The sequence below is a fragment of the Hyperoodon ampullatus genome (genome assembly GCF_949752795.1).
Source record: "Hyperoodon ampullatus genome assembly, chromosome: 13".
NCBI classification, from domain to species: domain Eukaryota; kingdom Metazoa; phylum Chordata; class Mammalia; order Artiodactyla; family Ziphiidae; genus Hyperoodon; species Hyperoodon ampullatus.
This window is the reverse complement of record NC_136926.1, coordinates 10008514-10030260: the sequence shown is the minus strand read 5'-3', so window position 1 is coordinate 10030260 and position 21747 is coordinate 10008514. Positions and strand designations below refer to the sequence as shown.

The 21747-nt window shown below is 39.2% G+C and overlaps 1 protein-coding gene across 1 annotated transcript in view; it reads left to right on the top strand.

Annotated features, from left to right (window-relative positions):
• ATXN2 (ataxin 2) overlaps nucleotides 1-21747 on the top strand; it is a gene marked incomplete at its 5' end in the record, with an annotated part of 111664 nt that overhangs the window by 30881 nt on the left and 59036 nt on the right. The window contains 6 exon segments of the mRNA XM_079718068.1: nucleotides 9996-10120; nucleotides 12924-13015; nucleotides 13504-13701; nucleotides 15170-15348; nucleotides 18035-18244; nucleotides 20964-21146. Of these exon segments, the coding sequence (XP_079574194.1) occupies nucleotides 9996-10120; nucleotides 12924-13015; nucleotides 13504-13701; nucleotides 15170-15348; nucleotides 18035-18244; nucleotides 20964-21146 (987 nt within the window).

The window sequence follows — 21747 nt, the reverse complement described above, 5'->3', positions numbered from 1 at the left end:
ATCTTCAAATGTTAGTTTGAAAATGGTAGATTTTGCAAAATTTTATTTTCAAGTTGATCATTTGGAACAGAACACTATTCCTGCAGAAATTTAGCTCTGCTACTTCAGTATCATTCATTTCCATCTTATTTTAGCAGCCTGCTTTCATGACTTTGTCATCGCTTGTAACTGCTTCTCTTCCAGAATGCCCTCCAGGATCTGCTCTGACCAGAGCCACCTTGACCTTTACTCTTCTGCTCCTTTTCTTGTTACCTCTCACAGGGCTCTCTGACCCTTCCCTGGCCTTCCATCTTTAAACTCCTCTCTGTCTACTCCTTCAGCTGAGTAAAGGAGTGTGGCTGGGGAAAATACCATTGTGGTGCTGGTTAGTTAGGAATGTAGGGTTTCTAGCTCCTGCTGGAGCTTCAGCTCAGCAGACCCTTTTCTAACCTGTTTCTGCAACCCTAATTAATGACTACCACCTCCAGTTCCTTACTCTGTTACCTCGTTTCCTTTATCCACAGCAGAATGCTCTTTCTTCCTTCTTTTTAGAACACATAGCCAGTGTTCTTAACCTGGATCCATGGATTTCCAAATGGTTCATGGAGAAGATTCAGGGCATTGATGAACTTGGGTGGGAAAAAATATCACATCTTTATTTTCATTAATCTTTGATTGAAATGGAACGTTTCTTTTTTCTTTAAGATGTTGGGGGTAGGAGTTTATTAATTAATTTATTTATTTTTGCTGTGTTAGGTCTTCGTTTCTGTGCGAGGGCTTTCTCTAGTTGTGGCAAGCAGGGGCCACTCTTCATCGCGGTGCGCGGGCCTCTCACTATCGCGGCCTCTCTTGTTGCGGAGCACAGGCTCCAGACGCACAGGCTCAGTAGTTGTGGCTCACGGGCCTAGTTGCTCTGCGGCATGTGGAATCCCCCCAGACCAGGGCTTGAACCCGTGTCCCCTGCATTAGCAGGCAGACTCTCAGCCACTGCGCCACCAGAGAAGCCCAGAGCGTTTCTTTCCGTTATTAATGCAGACAACAAACCACTAGTGTTAGCAGTATCTGTGACTTCCATGCCTATAGAATTCAGTTAATTTCATATCACTTGTATAGATTTGGATTTTTTAAATTAATTAATTAATTTGGTTGTGCTGGATCTTAGTTGCGGCAGGCGGGCTCCTTAGTTGTGACATGCAAACTTTTAGTTGTAGCATGCATGTGGGATCTAGTTCCCTGACCAGGGATCGAACCTGGGCCCCCTGCATTGGGATTGCAGAGTCTTAACCACTGCGCCACCAACGAAGTCCCTAGATTTGGTTGGGGTTTTTTTGTTTCTTTTTAATTTTTTTTATTATTTATTTTTGGCTGCGTTGGGTCTTCATTGCTGCACACATGCTTTCTCTAGTTGCAGTGAGCGGGGACTACTCTTCGTTGCAGTGTGCAGGCTTCTCATTGTGGAGCGTGGGCTCTAGGAGTGTGGGCGTCAGTAGTTGCAGCGTGTGGGCTCAGTGGTTACGGCATGTGGGCTCTAGGGCGCGTGGGCTTCAGTAATTGTGGTACGTGGGGCTCAGTAGTTGTGGCTCATGGGCTCTAAAGCACAGGCTCAGTAGTTATGGTGCACAGGCTTAGTTGCTCCGCGGCATGTTGGATCTTCCCGGACCAGGGCTCAAACCCGTGTCCCCTGCGTTGGCAAGCAGATTCTTCACCACTGCACCACCAGGGAAGCCCTCCTTTGATTTTCTTTGTATTTTTTGCATTTAAATCCATAGGCTTCCTGCAAATGCTGAAGGGGTCCATAGATCAAAGAAAAAGGTTAAGAATCCTTAATCTACAGGCTCCCTGTGGCCCATTTCCCTGCAGTTTTCTCTTTTTTTCCTCTCTTGCCTGAGGACAGCACCTCTACTTGTTCCTTTGCTTTTGTTGTTTCATTCCGCACACCCTGGGCCCTTACTGTGTTCATTATTCCCATCTTATTTGTTTATCCTATTCTTTAATACTGTGTTATTTAATATTATCTGTATAATAAAATACATGGTTTAGTATATATTCATAGTGTAAAAACTTACGTAGAACTGAAGAGTATAAAATAAAAAGGTAATCGCTCCTCTGGCCTCAAATTCCATTTCCCTGGGGGAATCCTATGGACTTGCGTGCAATTCAGAAAAATATTATTTTTAACTCTACTCTAGTCTGTATTAGGACACCTTTTACTTCCCCCTAAATTATACTTTAGCACTTTACACATTAGATTCTAAAAGATTTACTCCACCTCTGTAATTACTCTCCCTTAGCTGGGAGCTTCTGCAGGAAAAGACGGGGATTGTGTCTTAGTCAAAAATGAATCCCCAGCTCATCCAAACTGAATGACCAGCACATACATTATCAGTACTCAGCAATGCTAAAATTGAATTAAAAATGGCCTCTTAGTTGCTAGGTTGGCACCCACTGTAACTGATGCACTGTTATGTATAGATTGGTCCATATAAAACTCATGGTACATGATGAGAAAATTTTTTAAATTATTTATTTATTTTTGGCTGTGTTGGGTCTTTGTTTCTGTGCGAGGGCTTTCTCTAGTTGCGGCAAGCGGGGGCCATTCTTCATCGCGGTGCGCGGGCCTCTCACTATCACAGCCTCTCTTGTTGCAGAACACGGGCTCCAGACGCACAGGCTCAGTAGTTGTGGCTCACGGGTCTAGTTGCTCCACAGCATGTGGGATCTTCCCAGACCAGGGCTCGAACCCATGTCCCCTGCATTGGCAGGCAGATTCCCAACCACTGCACCACCAGGGAAGCCCGAGAAAATATTTTTTTTAATTGTTGAAAAATGTCACAGTATTAATAATTGATCAAAACAGAACAGTATCATTGAAATAAGTTATTTTTGGTTATCTGGAATTTCAGTGTTTGAGAAAAGTAGATTTAATTGAGAGATGAAATGGGTAGCTGAGGATTTTGGTGAAGACTTTTCTGAAAGTACATTTGAGGGCTTCTGATGTCAAGTCTGATAATGATTTTTAAATTTCATTCACTTTTATGTCATTTTGTAGTTTTAATTTTAAGTTTATTTTTATTAACTTAAAGCATGTCACTACACTAGCACATTAGTTTTTTCACCACTATTCTGGCCATTTAAAAAAATCTCAGACAACTTGGATTTTTCAGAGTCCTAATTGACTGAGGATATATTGATAGAAGAGGAAAAATTGAGCAGAGAACATTTATTTCCTGCGTGTGGGGCTGAGGAATGCCTGAGAGAGGCTGCGCATTGGTTGAGACATTTCTGATTACCACCAGGTGGCAGCACTGGCTCAGAACGACTGGGTTTCTGCCCTGAATCAGTAGGAAGGGAAGGTTTAGAGGCAGGGGACAACATTATGCCCTTTCCCTCTGTCTCCCCCTTTCCCTAAATTGGATGTCATAAGGCAGGGAATGAAGCGCATCTTCGTTATATTTTATTATCTGATCATTTTATTGTTTTCTTTTTTTCTTTCTGTGCTTGTAGTTCCTTCAGAAACAGGTAACGTTTTTCTGCCAGTCACATTGTATTCTTGCTTCTTGCTTTTATGATGCTTTTGCTCCTTATCGTAGAGGATAATGGAAAATTAATATATTCTGACTTTATGGCATTGGAAAATCTGCACACAAATTTGCACAATTGCAATTAGATTATAGCCAGTTGATTTTCTGAATTTTACAGAAATTCTGGCAATAACATTTTACTATTTAATACCAACTGTGATTTTTCAAAAATCCAAACATGGCTGTTAATAAAATAACATATTCAGGATTTACAGTAGTACATACTGGTAATAGTGTAGAATGGAATATCCAGGTCTCGCTTCCTTCTAACTAATGATACTGTGTTGACCTGAAATACAGTATTTAGGATCAGGCTTTTCCTCGCCACCTTGACACTTTAGCCTCATTTTGCTGATTCTCTGCTTCTGCACATCTTATGCACGTCTTTCCCTAAACCATTTGCTCATCTTTATTTATTTATTTTTGGGGGGTGATTTATATCAACTTTATTTCAACTTTGCGTATTTTTTATGACGTGCATTGTTTCATTGCTTTCAAACCTGCCTCTTGTTTTTCACAGTTAACTTTGATTTATTCTTGTGAGCAGACTTGAATCAACGCACTACATTTACTAATGATGGTAGATTCTTCTGAAGCTCTTTTTTAAACATCTTTATTGGAGTATAATTGCTTTACAATGTTGTGTTAGTTTCTGCTGTATAACAAAGTACATCAGCTATACATATACATATATCCCCATATCTCCTCCCTCTTGTGTCTCCTTCCCACCCTCCCTATCCCAACCCTTCTAGGTGGACACAAAGCACCAAGCTGATCTCCCTGTGCTATGCAGCTGCTTCCCACTAGCTATCTGTTTTACATTTGGTAGTGTATATATGTCAGTGTCACTCTCTCACTTTGTCCCAGCTTACCCTTCCCCCTCCCTGTGTCCTCAGGTCCATTCTCTATGTCTGCGTCTTTATTCCCGTCCTGCCCCTAGGTTCTTCAGAACCTTTTTTTTTTTCATTTTTAGATTCCATATATATGTGTTAGCATATGGTATTTGTTTTTCTCTTTTTGACTTACTTCACTCTGTATGACAGACTCTACGTCCATCCACCTCACTACAAATAACTCAATTTCGTTTCTTTTTATGGCTGAGTAATACTCCATCGTATATATGTGCCACATCTTCTTTATCCATTCATCTATCGATGGACACTTAGGTTGCTTCCATGTCCTGGCTTTGGTAAACAGAGCTGCAGTGAACATTGTGGTACATGACTCTTTTTGAATTATGGTTTTCTCAGGGTATATGCCCAGTAGTGGGATTGCTGGGTCCCATGGTAGTTCTATTTTTAGTTCTTTAAGGAACCTTCATACTGTTCTCCATAGTAGCTGTATCAGTTTACATTCCCACCAGCAGTCATTTGCTCATCTTTAAAAAGGGACTTTCTTTGGGGGAAATTTTTAAGTTAAGGAATATCATTCCTTACTAATAGATACATACTTTTGTGTTTCCCTCCCCTGCTTTTCTGCCCTGAAAGGAAAATGTGATGCTAAGTAACAACCTGTGAACAGTTAATTCCTTTATAAGGTTGGTATTGTAAACAGAAGATTTAAGATGAAAATGTAGCATTAAAAAAATTAGGTTGTTTAATAATGGCCTCTTAATACCAACCTGAATTATAATTAGCAGAGTATAACTTGGTTCAGTGAAGTTTTAAATGCTTGCCTTTTTCACATTGGCTCCCTGTTCGGGATTCTTTTTGATTTTGTTTAAAATCATACTGATAGAAATATATTTTGAGCTATTTTTATTGTATATTTCAGTCTTTCAATTTGAGGACAGCTTGGCTCAGTCCCTAGTCTTTCCTAAATACTTTGACATAGCACATGTACCCTACAATGATAAAAGTCCATTTGTGTGGATCTGTTAAAAAAAATCTTCTATTCTGGGTTTTAATTTCTTGAATAAAAAAATATTTAATGCTGGGTTTCCATCTAAGTAAATGCTTTACTCGTTTAAATATATGCTTTTCAAAAACTAGTGTGATTAAAACATTAACAGGATCTTAAATATGAATTAATAATCCCACTACTTCTTGTAGAGCAGCGGTCCCCAACCTTTTTGGCACCAGGGACCAGTTTCGTGGAAGACGATTTTTCCGGAGGTGGGTAGGGGATGGTTTTGGGATGATTCAAATGCATTACATTTATTGTGCACGTTATTTCTATTATTATTACATTGTAATATATTATGAAATAATTATACAACTCACCATAATGCAGAATCAGTGGGAGCCCTGAGCTTGTTTTCCTGCACCTAGATGGTCCCATCTTGGGGTGATGGGAGACAGGGACACCTGAAGTGTGTTGCTTATGTCCATCTACTCTGTGATCTCATTTTGGTTGCTGTCACTGCAGAAAACCCTGCTTCACAAGGATAGGATGTTGGAAATGGAAGCAGGCTTTTCAGTGCTTTTGTGGCAATCTCAGGATATTCCACCTTGACTTTAATAATCCAGAACGTATGGAGATTTGAAGTTGTCTCAAACATAGTTTTTTTTTTTTTTTTTTTTTTTTTTTTTTTTTTTTTTTGCGGTACGCGGGCCTCTCACCGTTGTGGCCTCTCCCGTTGCGGAGCACAGGCTCCGGATGCGCAGACTCAGCAGCCATGGCTCACAGGCCCAGCCGCTCCGCGGCATGTGGGATCCTCCCAGACCGGGGCACGAACCCGTATCCCCTGCATCGGCAGGCGGACTCTCAACCACTGCGCCACCAGGGAGGCCCTCAAACATAGTTTTAAGGCCACTGTCATTTGCAGTCTCAAGCAGTTGATCCTCTTCTAGCATAAACAAAGTTGATTCAGCTGGTTTATTCACAAATGGGTCGTGGATCCATTCCTTCCCAGTTCGGGGGTCTTTTGTGTTTGGGAAGTAATGCTTAAACTCTTTTGAAAGCTGAGATAGGTGATCATGCACCAGCTAGGAGAAAGAAGGCCCTGGCTCAGTTTTTTTCAAAATCTCTGCTAATGTTTGAAACATGTCAGAAATCCCAGTGTTCACTTGTTGCCCCCATAATTCCAATTCAGCTTTGAATGCAGCCACTTTATCTGCCCACTTGAACACAGTTATCATTCTCCCTTCAAGTGACAGATTGAATTTGTTGAGCAGGTTGAATATGCCACACAAGGAAGCAAGTTTTGCGACCCATACTGTGTCACTGAAATGTGCTGCCAGCGGTGACTGTTTTTCTAAAAGAAATCTCTGGAGCAGCTCTCATAACTCAGAAACTCTGGCCAGTGATCTACCTTTGGAAAGCCATCTCATCTCTGTGTGTAAGAGATGACATGTGTGCTCTGCGTCCATCTTCTCACAGAGCTGCGTGAGCAGACGTGAGTTAAGGGCATGTACTTTAATGTGGTTGATAATTTTAATCACATCCTGCAAGACGTTGTTAAGTTCAGGTGACATTTTTTGGCTAGCCAGCATTTCTTTATGGATGACACACAGTGTATAGACTAACATTCAGAAGAAACCTCTTTGACCCGACTAGTGAAACCAGAAAACCGTCCAGTCATGGCAGCCGCTCCATCCATGCATATACCGACACAAAATGACCAGTTGAGTTTTCTTGATGTGTAATCATTCAAAGACTTGAATAGTTCTGCAGCTGTGGTGTTGGTTGGCAACAAAAGTGCACATAACATATCGTCATGCACATCCTCCTGAAAATTATATCGCACAAAAACAAGCATTGTTGCCTTGTCAACATCGCTTTAAGACACATTTGATGAAGTGGTGGCCTTCAGTAATTGCTTCTGTTCACGTTTTTTTCTTTTGAAAAACTCCAAAGGCTTGTCTTTTAATTCAGGGCGCTTGGTCTCCATGTGGCAAAGCAGTTTTGAAGGTTTCATGGCTTCATTGGATAGCTGGTCACCACATATTATACAAGTGGGCTTGGAGAATGTGAATCACCTGTTGCAATTAACCCATAATTTAAGTAGGACTCTTGGTATTTTCTTTTCAGTGCAGCTTTCTTTTTGTTGGCAGTCTCAGAGTCTTCTGCTGTCTCATCATTGGGTCTTTCCCCCTTTTCAAAGAAGCTCTCCAGTGATGTTTGTTTTCTACTCATTTTGGCTAGGGTTAGCTTGTGGGCTTACCAAAACTGTGACTGAGACAAGTGCACAGTGCGGGAAAGAGGCGCAGACAGAAGTGGTAATTAAAATAATGGGCAGGCCACGCACGGACTAAAATAAGTGTCGGATTCTGACTTAAAGCCTGCCACCAGATACAGCTGTACAATTGAAGTACATCAACTCACTTGCCCCTATAAAGCCTGCCACCGGATGCAACTTAATTGTCACTTGCCACTCACTGACAGGGTATTGATACGAGTCTGCAAGCACTTATGGTCTCTGTGCAGTCAAACCTCTCTGCTAATGAAAATCTGTATTTGAAGCCGCTCCCCAGTGCTGTCATCACTGCCTCAGCTCCACCTCAGATCATCAAGCATTAGATTCTCGTAAGGAGCGCACAACCTAGATCCCTCACGTGCGCAGTTCACTGTAGGGTTCATGCTCCTATGAGAACCTAATGCTGCCGCTGATCTGATAGGAGGCGGAGCTCAGGCGGTAATGGGAGTGATGCGGAGTGGCTGTAAATGCAGATGAAGCTTCTCTTGCTCGCCTGCCGCTCACCTCCTGCTCTGCAGCCTGGTTCCAGTACCGGTCCGTGGCCTGGGGGTTGAGGACCCCTGTTGTAGAAGATAACATGACTGGTTTGTAATTTTTCTGTGGTATAGTTTTCTGTTCTAATTTTGTGAGAATTAAAGTAGGGAATTTCAGCCACCTAATGTAAGTCATTATTTGATGTTTTTCTTGGAGCATTTCACATTCTTGAAAATATACATGGCAAAATCAGTTTTACCAAGAATGTCTGTAACTTTAAGATGATGTAGAGTAGAACTTGACTCAGGCAAGTGTCATATAAAGCCAAGTTTTTAGGGCCATCAGTGGCTTACAGCTGAAGGTGGCATTATGAAGATAACATCAGTGGTTAGAACCTCTTAGCTTTTCCAAAATGCAGTCATCTTCCAGTGAATGCTAATCCCACTCCCAGCTGAGGCCTGCTGCTTTGAGGATCCCCCTTCGTACGCTCTTGGCTCTTACAATTGCTAGTAACGGGAGCCGTGCTGCCTGATAGAGCTGGCAGCTAAGCCCATAGGTGCAGTTATGCTTTTATTCCCTAGTGTGCATGAATACACACCCACATCCACTTATCCACCTGTAGCTTGAGATGAGAGGAGGTAAGAGCTAGCTAGGCTTATAGTGCCATGCCTAAATTTGCTGGCTCAAGTTTCTTATTTCACCATCACCTTGCCCACTGGGGAGCCAATGACGGTTATAGAAACAGTACCAAATCAAAAATCCCTCTGGAATTATCTCTTTTGAAGGAGACACAGGTGTTGATTTTTTCCCTTCCTCCTCCTCCTCGATGGAAGCTTGAAGTAAGGGTGAGGGTATGGTGACTGGGAGCCAGTACTCTCTAGGAGAGCCAGATCAGCAGAAGTATTACTCCGCAGCCCTGTGCTAGGTGATACCCTATAGGTCCAGACAGCTAAATGTAAGCCAGTATCTCCAAAGCATTTCCTAACACTGTCATTGCCCAAGTAGACCTTTATTTAGCTGGGTCCTAACTTCCAACTAGGGATTTTCTTTTCTGGACAGCAGCTATGATATATATAGTTCCTGTCAGGTGAGCATACTAATGCCGTTCTCCTCTCGCAAGCTAGTGCTTCTCCGTAACATTAGCAGAGGAGGAGAGGATACATTAGGTGAGAAAGTATTGACAGGAAGTCCAGGTAGGCCTGCCACCTGAACCTTCTGGGGACAGGTAACACTGTGGGGCCTGAGCTTTGTATTGGAGTGGCTCTAGGGAAATACGGGTTCTGTGTGGGGGTGGGTCACTTCGAATGGCTTTAGTTACTAATGGCAACTGTATGTTAGGATAGTGACCCCTGCATGTAGATGTGGATTTGGAAAGTTAAAAGATCAGCATACGTTCGGCTGAAGGAGCTCTGAGGGCATATCTAATTACTGGGTCTGTTAAACAAAAGAGATCTTGTTTTAGATGGATTGATAGAAAATTTCTGGATCAATTCTGAAACACAAAGCAATTGTTTTTAATACAATTTATGACTTGTGTGAATACATTATAACATTTCATGTGGCTTAAAATTATATGGGTAAAACATACCTTCACCAGTAATCATCTATAATGCCATTTACTGAATTAAGTTTTTTGAAGGTTATAGTATTAGAAGCATTACACATCTGAAAGCATACTGTTAATGAATGCTATTCTTTCTGTATCAGAAATTCACTTTTCATAATTATTTTTTAGCATACATCTGTGTTGATAAATCCACGTATGTATTCACGTAGCCCATTGTCTGGTTGTATGATCTTTCAACCAAAACCATCCTTTGCAGATGCTTTTACTGACTCTGCTATCAGTGCTAAAGTGAATGGTGAACACAAAGAGAAGGACCTGGAGCCCTGGGATGCAGGTGAACTCACTACCAGTGAGGAACTGGAGGCTTTGGAAAATGATGTTGTAAGCAAAATCTTTTCGATTAGTAATGCTATGGTCATGTGATATGGTATGACATCCTATCACATGGTTTTAATTTAAGTACGTTGTTGTGAGTATATTTAAAGTAGCAGTTTTATTGTGTAAATAGAGACTTCGCCCTAGGCAGTATATACAGAAAAATGTTTCTTTGGGACGCTTATGAATTATTTGTATGTTTTAGTAAGTCCTAATAAGCAACATAAAAATTTAAATTGGAAATCATGGGAAACTAGAAATGCTGGCATGTTTTGCTTTGAGTACTCTGCAGAATAAGGCAGCCTAAGGAAAGTGGTGTCTTGTCTGTTGACTATACCTAGCGGTGAGGTCAAAGTGTGACTTTTAGACTTCTTGTCTGTCAGAGAGGCACTCATTATTAAGATATATTGTTAGATTACATTAGAATTAAAGCAATAAGTAAATTTCTTTGTCTTAAAATTAGGAACATTCTCTCCAAAAATCTATTTCCAGAAGCCTCTTGGCATATATTATTTTTACTTTTCCCATAACACATCATCTGTAAATCAAATACTTAATAATGACTCTGTCATTAGGATTCTGTAAATTCTGTTTCTAAACTGTGGAGATACAAGCAAAGTCTCTTGCCAAAAATGAGTGTTTAGATAGTAAAATTTGAATGGGATGGGGGACTTCCCTGGTGGTCCAATGATTAGAACTTCACCTTCCAATGTAGGGGGTGTGTTTGATCCCTGGTTAGGAAGCTAGGATCCTGCGTGCCTCATGGCCAAAAAACCAAAACATGAAACAGAAGCCATATTGTAACGGATTCGATAAAGACTTGTAGAAAAGTGGTCCACGTCAAAAAAGTCTTTAAAAAAAAAATTTCAAAGGGATGAAGAATCTTTCATTGAATATTACAGAAAAGTCTTATTTAACAAATCTGCGTTTGATGTTTAAGTCATCGTCTAGTTGCAAAACTGGAAATACATAGGCAACGCATCATTATTAATTTTCAAACTTTTTAAAGAATCACATATAACTGAATGTGAAGGTTCTCAGGTTTGTGCAGCACATCACCTCTGGAGAATATGGAAAAGCAGGCACTCTTTTTTTTTTTTTTTCTTTCTAATAGTGAAGCAGTTAAATTGATAGACGTTTTCTAGAGAGCATTCTGGCAATGTTTATCAAAATTTAAAACACACATATACTTTATTTAATCTACGCTGGGTCTTAGTTGTGGCATGCGGGCTTCTTAGTTGTGGCACGCGGACTCTTAGTTGCGGCATACATGTGGGATCTAGTTCCCCGACCAGGGATCGAAGCCGGGCCCTCTGCATTGGGAGCGTGGAGTCCTACCCACTGGACCACCAGGGAAGTCCCCACACATACACTTTGGTCCAGCAATTCTACCTCTGAGAATTTATCCATAAGACTTTCAAATAATTATGTATGAGGATGTTTTTCACAGCATTTTATTCTAATAGTGAAAAATAGGAAACATCCTAACTGTCCATCAATAGGGCATGGGTTAAACAGATTTATTGTACCTCCGTTCAGTTGAAGTACTGTATATCCACTGGAAAGAAAGATATTCTGGGAAGATATCTAAAACTTATTAAAAGAAAAAGCAGGGCTTCCCTGGTGGCGCAGTGGTTGAGAGTCTGCCTGCCGATGCAGGGGACACGGGTTCATGCCCTGGTCCGGAAGGATCCCGCATGCCGCAGAGCGGCTGGGCCTGTGAGCCATGGCCGCTGAGCCTGTGGGTCCGGAGCCTGTGCTCCGCAACGGGAGAGACCGCAACAGTGAGAGGCCCACGAACTGCAAAAAAAAAAAAAAAGAAAAAGCAAGTTGCAGAGAATTTTCAAAAAAGAGAGCTGATGATAATAATCATATTCTTACGTATGCACAGAGAATGTCTGGAATTATGCCCAAGAAGCTGTTAATGGTGGTTATCTGCACACTGGGATTGGCAGATTTTACTTTTCACTGGATGTCTTTCTGCGCTGTTTAAATTTTTTACATGGAGCATACACTAAAAGCATATTTTAAAGCTTCCATAGGTAACTGATTCCCTACCCCACATGTGTTAGGCCGAAGTAGTTGATTTAGTGGTGGAAGTACATTATAGTTTTATCTGGAGTAGCACAGGGGGAGCGAGCCAAAGTTAATGGATGACCTTAGAGGCAAGTTTTAGTCTTGAAATTGCCATCAACATTGCTCAGATGACGCTGTGCCCTCTTCTGACATGGATAATGATAACCCCTTTCTACTAGTCAGACCTGATGATCAGTCAGCTCAAAAAGGTTTCAGGTAAATACCTTGTAGAAAGGTCACCGTTAGGGAGTAGGGAAAGGAAAGAACCCTGACCTGAGGCTATTTTATGAAGTAACTAAAATGTTCTGAACTTTTACTAACAACATCTCAAATAATTGTTTCATATACAGTTGACCTTTGAACAGCACAGGTTTGAACCACACTAGTCCACTTATACGCATTTTTTTGCAATAGTAAATACGATAGTAATGTACTATCCAAGGTTGGTTGAATCTACAGATTTTCGACTATGCCTGGAGTCAGTGACCCTAACACCCCACCCCCCGAATTGTTCAAGGTTCGATTGTAGCTATTTACCAACTTGTAGGGGCTGATGTGTAGTAGAAAGTTTTTCCTTAAGACATTTTTAAAGCAAATTTTTGCCTGTTTTTTAATTTTGCTAGATTTTGCTTGAATAGTATGATAGATATTGTTAATGTAGATATCGACTATAACTGAATTAAAGAAGACAAATACTTTGTCATTTTGAAAAATGAGCTTCATTTTCTTCTAGTCTAATGGATGGGATCCCAATGATATGTTTCGATATAATGAAGAAAATTATGGTGTAGTGTCTACATATGATAGCAGTCTATCTTCATATACGTAAGTTTTAAAAGTTTGCTTTTGTTTTAATACATATTTGCCTTTGATTTTCATCAACCTAAATTACGATGTTGAATAAATGTTTCTGTTGGATTTTAAGTTAAACGATTATGTGAAATAATTATCCTTTTACTACCTATGCTGATAAATTCCCATTAAAACAGGGATTAAATATAGTTTACTTATACCCTAATTTTTTGCTCTAAATAAATTTTGTTTCATTTTTACACTGTAAAAACTCTAAGTTGGTAAGTGCAGAGGTTATGGGGGAATAGTCAATTTAACCAGTTTTGGAAATGTTATATTCCTCTAGGGAAAAGGTAACAAGAAAAATCAAGTTTTGATTTATAAATAAATAGATGACTGTAGCTCTCATACAGTTTTACCAGCATTTTAAACTCTGAACTCTCTTAATAGTTGATTGTGACAGATATGTAAACTATGACTTAAAAATACTCACTTTGCTTTTTCTTTTCATCATGTTTCAGAGTGCCCTTAGAAAGGGATAACTCAGAAGAATTTTTAAAACGAGAAGCAAGGGCAAACCAGTTAGCAGAAGAAATTGAATCAAGTGCCCAGTATAAGGCCCGGGTGGCCCTGGAAAATGATGATAGGAGCGAAGAAGAAAAATACACAGCAGTTCAGAGAAATTCCAGTGAACGTGAGGGCCACAACATAAACACTAGGTATTTAAAGGAAATCATGATGCAGTATTTTGGATACACAACTCAAGGTCTGTGTGAGAAGGTGTATTATTATTATTATATTTCATCTTCCTTTAATCTAGCTTAGGTAGAGAATGCAAATGGAGCTGGTTTCAGGTTCTGTTAGAGAAAAGATTACAGTAATCTTGGAAAGTATTTTTTGAGCATCACCTCTGTGGAGCCAAGTGTTGGATATACAGTGATGAGCAAGTCGAGGTCTGGAAGAGCTTGTTAAAGAATAATGAACAGGTTGGGGGGGGAGTACATATAATTACAGTTCATTATGATTTCCTAGATTAGAAGGGTGGTCAAAGTACTAGAAACATGCAAGTGAGGAGGAACTAGCATAACTTCCTGGGGTGAGAGAATGTCTAACAGAGGAGGTGATGTTTTGTGATAGGATAGTAGATCTGTCTGCCACTCAAAGAGACATAAAACAGGAGTTGCTTGTATGGTGAAAGACAGGTGAAAGAACTTGTCCAGTTCGGGGAAAACCTAGTTGTTTCATATGTCTGGAATACATGGTGTATGTTGAGGTTGCAGTGGTAACAGCTGGTGATAGGAACTGAGGTAGTGAAACTCTTTCTGTGTCATGTTAAAAAGCACCCTGTAGATAAGGGATGGCATGAACCAACTATGGGACATTGAGAACTGGCTGAGACATAGAGATTAGTTATTGTATTGAAATAGTTCAAGTGTGAGAACTTGGTAACCAATGAGACCAGAACCAGTGATAGAAAGGTTAGAAAAACCAGGGATGACTCTGAGTTTTATTTGATAACCAAGCAGATTGGTGGTTGTACTGGTAATGGCGGTAGAAAACATGGAGCAAGCTTGAGGGGAGATAGAGTGAGTCCATTTGTGCAATTTACTGCATTTGAGGGGCTCACAGGTCTTCTATGCATTTATTCATAAACATGTTGAGAAACACCTGCTACATACCTGGTAGAATAAGATACACATTCTGTCTTCAAGGCGCTCACAGCTTAGGAGTTGTGGTTTGAATTAAAGTGTTCAGGGAGAGATGTTGAGACTGTGAGACTGACAATGTGGATTTGGGGGATTGATGTTGAAGCCATGAAAAACTAATGAACACCCACCAAGAGAAGAGATCACAGAGAAAACAAAGTAGAGAAAACCAAGGAAGAACAGTTTCAAGAAGACAGATGATGATTGATAGAAACAGCCATAAAGAGTCCAAGTGGATAAGAATGAATACATATCTGTTATATTTTGTCCTTAACGGGATTATCTGAGGGAAAGGAAAGGCCAGAGGCTAGAGCTTAGAGTAAGATGGAAGAATAGGGGTGTCTGGAAGTGGGGCCGTTTGGTTTTAAGTGTTTAACCTTTTAATAACAAGCATTCCCTTCTGCCTAAATTACTTTTAGATATGTTTCATTGGCCTGGTATCTATTAGGATAAAATGATTTAAAGGATCTCTCATTTTCAGGGAAAATAAATATATTCCTCCTGGACAAAGAAATAGAGAAGTCATATCCTGGGGAAGTGGGCGACAGAATTCACCGCGTATGGGCCAGCCTGGATCGGGCTCCATGCCATCGAGATCCACCTCTCACACTTCAGATTTCAACCCAAATTCTGGTTCAGACCAAAGAGTAGTTAATGGAGGCAAGTATTTTGACCAAATTTGTCAATGTCATTGATCAGATACATGGTTTTCTGAATATTTACAGTTTTACAGCGTTGATAAGAACATGCATACCTTTAATGATTTCTGTGGAGTAGTTTTCACTTAATTTAAATTTGCCTTTGTGGATATCAAATTAGTAAAATTAGTAAAAATTAGTATGTTATTGGCATATACAGCATTTATGATGAAATAGTCATGTATTAAGATAAAGTGCTAAATGTAACCAAAGACATTCACTTGGCAAAAAAAACACTCCACATATGTGAAGAAATTGGAAACTTTGGGTAGGTTCTCAATTTTAAAAGTACTGGATGATAAAATTATTTAGATATAGTTTACATGGAAAATCCCAATCTATGTGAAACACTCAGTGGTTAATATAGATTCATTTTTATGAACTGTTTGTTTATATATTTATATTCTGCTTACTTCAAGAAAGGATTTGAGGTAACTTGCAATACAAGACACAACCAAGAGTCATGTGAAGATGGTGAAGAAAAAAAGTGCTTAAAAAAAATAGAAACAACTCTTGAGTGTAAGGGTGAATATTGTAGTTTAGTTTAAGTAAAATACAGAAACTTGAGTCTTTAGTAGGAAGATATTTTTTTCTATTCTACCTCCGTATCTAGGTTAACTATAGCTCATGGGTCATGGATCTCTCATACAAGTCAGGGATATTGGACACAGCAGTGCCATAGACTGTATGGAACCATGGTAATTAATAATACTAATGGGGGATTTCCCTGGCAGTCCAGCAGTTAAGACACGTGCTCCACTATTTACAATAGCCAGGACATGGAAGCAACGTAAGTGTCCATCGACAGATGAATGGATAAAGAAGATGTGGCACATATATACGATGGAATACTACTCAGCCATAAAAAGAAACAAAATTGAGTTATTTGTAGTGAGGTGGATGGACCTAGAGTCTGTCATACAGAGTGAAGTAAGTCAGAACGAGAAGAACAACTACTGTATGCTAACACATATATATGGAATCAAAAAAAAAAAAAGGTTCTAAGGAACCTAGGGGCAGGACAGGAATAAAGACGCATACGTAGAGAATGGACTTGAGGACACAGAGAGGGGGAAGGGTAAGCTGGAACGAAGTGAGAGTGTCATGGACATATATACACTACCAAATGTAAAACAGATAGCTAGTGGGAAGCAGCCACATCGCACAGGGAGATCAGCTTGGTGCTTTGTGACCACCTAGGGGGGTGGGATAGGGAGGGTGGGAGAGAGACGCAAGAGGAAGGGCATATGGGGATATATGTATACATATAGCTGAAAAAAAATAAAATGGGAAGCTTTTTAAAATGTATTAGCCTAAAATTAATTTTATTATTTGAAAGTAGTTATAATGCCAACTCATGGGATTCTATTTATATTACTATTAAAATTGTAATTACGGAAAAAAAAAAAGACTCGGTGCTCCAATGCAGGGGATGTGGGTTCAGTCCCTGGTTGGGGAACTAAGATCCCACATGCTGTGCAGCACAGCCATAATAATAATAATAATAATAATAATAATAATGGTGGTGTATTAGTTACTAACTCAGGGCTAACAGTGGACATTGAATTTTAGGTATTTAAGTTTGGAAAGTTAGAAAAATAGAGAACACTAAGTTTCCAATTTCATTTGTTTTCATTGAGTCTTTCTCCAGAATTCCTCTCCAATGAACACTCTTGAGTATTTCCTATACATTTGTATTGGGGGTGAAATTTCTTTGCTCACTGAGTAAAGAATTTTAGTTGTTCATGAACAGAATTTTCAAAATAAAAAACCTGAAAGGGGCTGGGAAATGTATGGTACTCAAGTGTGTGGAACCCTATGGAGAGGAGACCTGGACTGTTTCCTAAGATTAAGGTAAGTGATATGTCATGTTACATGTTAGCTGTATTTTGACCTGTGCATATCCCTCAGTGTCGGTTTATTTGGTGATGACTGCTTTGTAGTTGCATTGTTTATTAAGCAGTCTCTTAGATGAATGTTTAACTGCATAAATTATTTAGAAGTTCCCCTTTTTCTAATTTGATAAGATTAAAATACGTGTTTTGAAAAGGCAATGAATATTAACCTGTCACTCCTGTGACTCTAGAAAATAGTAGAAGTAATGTTCTATTTCTACTTAAATGTACCTGCTTAATGAGATTTCAAACTCAACCTTACATTAAAGTATAAACTAGATGAAAACCACAGACAGTTATAAGAAACCAGCATTTTTAATGAGATATAATAGCTGATGTGTCAAGCTAAAACTTTTAATAATAATCTTATTCCTGAGTTTTGTGATTTATTGTGTGAAATTATCTGGTGTATGTTATACTCCTTTTAACAATTGATTACCAAGAAACAGTTATAGAAGCAGAATTAATAGGCAAAGTCTTAACTGTCTTCTTCAGTAGTATGTGTAGATCCTAATTAACCCTTTGGGAACGTGTATTCATTTAAACAGACTTAATTTTAAGGAGGTTAAAGTAAAATGTGAATTTATGTCAGTTAAGTTATGCTAAATCTTATCACAAATCAAATGACTGTCCTCAAAGGGTTAAAATGTGCAAGAAATCATTTTTGTCATTTTACTTTTTTTTCTGTTTACTTTTTTCCCTCATTTTTTTCTTTAGTTTTTATACTTTCCTTCATATCATTTGTTCTGTCAGGTGTTCCCTGGCCATCGCCTTGCCCATCTCCTTCCTCTCGCCCACCTTCTCGCTACCAGTCAGGTCCCAACTCTCTTCCACCTCGGGCAGCCACCCCTACACGGCCGCCCTCCAGGCCCCCCTCGCGGCCATCCAGACCCCCGTCTCACCCCTCTGCTCATGGTTCTCCAGCTCCTGTCTCTACTATGCCTAAACGCATGTCTTCAGAAGGTACAATACCACAATTTGTTCATGTTTTTGTTTGTCTTTGTTTAACTCCTATGTGAGTTTATAATTACAAAATAGTTTCCTCTTCATTATTTAATAACCTATAATTTCTGTGTTTTAACTTTAGTTTATTAAAACTATTTCTATTAACCTTTTGTTCATTAGAGAGAAATTTGGTAAATGCTGTGTGAAGCTATGAACTATCCTGAATTGTAAGAATGAGGGTTTTGTCTCTGCCTGGTAATGATGCTCTTTTACAGCCCAGGGCCTTCTCCCTTCCACTTTACAGTGTATACAGTGGTTAATGGTAAACAGTGAACTTTCTTCATCAGTCTTGGACTTTTTGTAGAACCTATCATTTTATAGCTCCTTGGCCAAGGTACTAGTGAATTTGCCTGTTGGCCATAGGCAGGAGTGATGGTTTAGCGGTCCTTTTTGAGAGGGACCTTACATGTAGCTGCCTTTGTGTGTTTACTCTTAGATTACAATACAGAGTTTAATTATTTATTTCCCTTGTCAATAAAAAAGAATAAAATACTGTAGTTCTCATTCATTGATGCTAAATCCACCATTGCTACATATCAGATACATGGATGTGTTGTAAAAAGGTCATATTTTAATCTAAATGTTGTGCATAAGTAAAACTTTTTTCTGAATGATAATGACCTTTGACGTTATTTCAGAGTATTTGATATGTTAAAATTTTAATCTGATTTGTTCATTAAAATTACAGTTGATATTGCTTGAGACTAACACAGTTTCCTGGCATAAAATGCTTCCCTGGAGAAAACTAGTTGGCTGTTTTTTAATAAATTGTTGTCATCTGGGCAGGGAGGTCATGTGATCTTGACTAAAGCAGCTAACCTTGTTAGCTGTTGAACAGCATGGTCAACAGCATGTTGAACGGCATGATTTTCAAGGTGACTTCCTTACTCAGAAGTGCCTGTGATGGTGGCCTCTAAATGAAAAATTACATTCTGTTGACATTTGTTGTGGTCTATTGTTTGCATAAGTGATGTTCATGAGAATATGTTAGATAAAATAGAACTCATTAGTGAGTGTGAGCGTGTTCACGACAGTTAGATGTAAGGACTCACACAAAAGTACACCTGCATATTCAGGGATGCTGTGTTATTCAGTTTTTCTTTTTAAATAATTTGAATTAAAATATGTTTTCTAGTCATGTAGTTAGGTGATGCTGAAGCAGTTTTAAAATGTGAACTTCAAAATAAAACTATTAAATATAGTGGTTTTCTGTGTTTGATATGGAGACTATATTTTGTTTCTGAAAGTATTTTACATATTGCCAAAGACTGAATTTTTTTAAGTTAGAGTTTGATTTCATTGAGCTATGCCAGCTGTCTTTCTTGGTCTTTTTCTGTAAAGCGACGTAAAAATTATGTATAAATATGCAAATACCCAGTTCTTAACTCATTCTTCAATATAAATTGTATCTCCAGTTGAAAATTATATAACATTAACATTCTTTGTAAGATCGTGCCCATGATTGAATTCCTACTCAGGGCACAAATTAATTTGACATTCTAAAGAGTTTGGCAAGGGACTTCACTGGCGGTCCAGTGGTTAAGACTCCACACGTCCATTGCAGGGGGCACAGGTTCGATCCCTGGTCGGGGAACTAAGATTCTGTATGCCGCTTGGCGCAGCCAAAAAAATAAAATAAAAAATAAAGGATTTGGTAAGGTAAGGGTAAGGGGCCTTGGCTTTGGCATTAAGAATGAGTTTTGCCAGGTGTTATCACTGTCAGGTTTCTATGGTAAGAGTCATTGTGTCCACTGTTTTCGCCTGACAGTTTTGTTTGAATGCACAGTATACTTCTTTATAAATAGAAATTGCTAATGGGGTGACAGAATTGATTGATGTGGAATTTTGACAATTCGTATAGTGCAAATTTCTTCCCCAAATGTCAGCTATTCTAGTCTGTAAGTCATGGCTTAACAGTAGAATTATCAGTTTACAGCCTGTTAAGTACGAGACACTTCCTACAGGTGAGGACTGTTATAAGACATGGGTCATGAAATTGTTCACCTTGGCAGAAGAGGTAGATAAATTAAGGTTTTGGAGAAATTTAAGAAGGAAAATGTGCATCTTTTTACTAGTACAAAGACATATCGCGGTCAATAGTTTGTTGTTTAAAATTTTTTCCCCCGACTTTTAGAGGTATTATATTATAGAAAATATGAGGGAAAAAGCTAAAAGTATATGTTAAAATAAAAATTATTGCATCATGTAGCTATAACTCTATTAACATTTTATTATATTTATTTTTATATGCCTACAAATAATGGATATAGATTAAACAAATTGCTAAGATCTTTGAAGAGTTATGACATCTTATTGTTTGATTTCTTACCAGCAACTGCATCCCCTCCCTTTCTTTAAAAGTAAAGGGAAATAAAGTAAAATTTATTTGTAAAATTTTATGGCATTCCACAAAATAATTCTGAAAGAGTATGGACAGAAATATGTGTGGTGTTTGTTTCCTTTTTCTTAACCAAGAAGAAATGAGAGAGAGGGAATGTGTGTGTGTGAGTGTGTGTGTGTGTGTGTGTGTGTGTGTGTGTGTGTGTGAGAGAGAGAGAGAGAGAGAGAGAGAGAGAGAGAGAGAGAGAGAGAAAGAATGGTCTATGTGTATTTAGCAAAAAAAGTAGTACTGATGGACATTGTGGCATTCATGTGATGTTCACTGTTTCTTTCTTAGGGCCTCCAAGGATGTCCCCAAAGGCCCAGCGACACCCTCGAAATCACAGAGTTTCTGCTGGGAGGGGTTCCATTTCCAGTGGCCTAGAATTTGTATCCCACACCCCACCAAGTGAAGCAACTGCTCCTCCAGCAGCAAGGACCAGTCCCGCAGGGGGCACATGGTCATCAGTGGTCAGCGGGGGTAGGTAACACTTGGCTTGGAGCATAATGACAATGTTCATTTTGTTATTCTACTAGATGTAAAAAGGGCTGAGCTTGAGCTATGTTTGAGGAACTCTAAGTATATATATGAAAAATAGTGGAGTAACCAGGAATTGGGAAAACTATATTTTTTTTCTGGGCTCTATCACTTATCATATGTTACGGCAAATCATGTGATCGTTCTGAATTTCAGTTTTCTCAGTGAGTAATCTTTAGCTAATCTACTTTATGGTCTTGTGATGAAATTCATGTGGGGTTCCTAAATAAGAGTATACTTTATAGTTTTATAAAGTGCCACTCAAATGGAAGGCAAATACAGTACATAACGTTTGGAGGGATCATATTTCGTGTCGTCTTAGCAACTTTGCTCATGGATTCATTCCACAAACATTTATTTTGGGCTTACAGTGCTGTGTGTTTCCCACCCCCACCCCCCCCGCAATTCATTCATTCCATACATTTTTATTGACATCCTACTTTATGCCAGGCTGTATTCTGGGCCCAGATCCTTGTGTTTCCGTAGCACCAATATATGGCACTAATTCCTGACCATATTTCCCTTTTAAGGAATAACAAACACG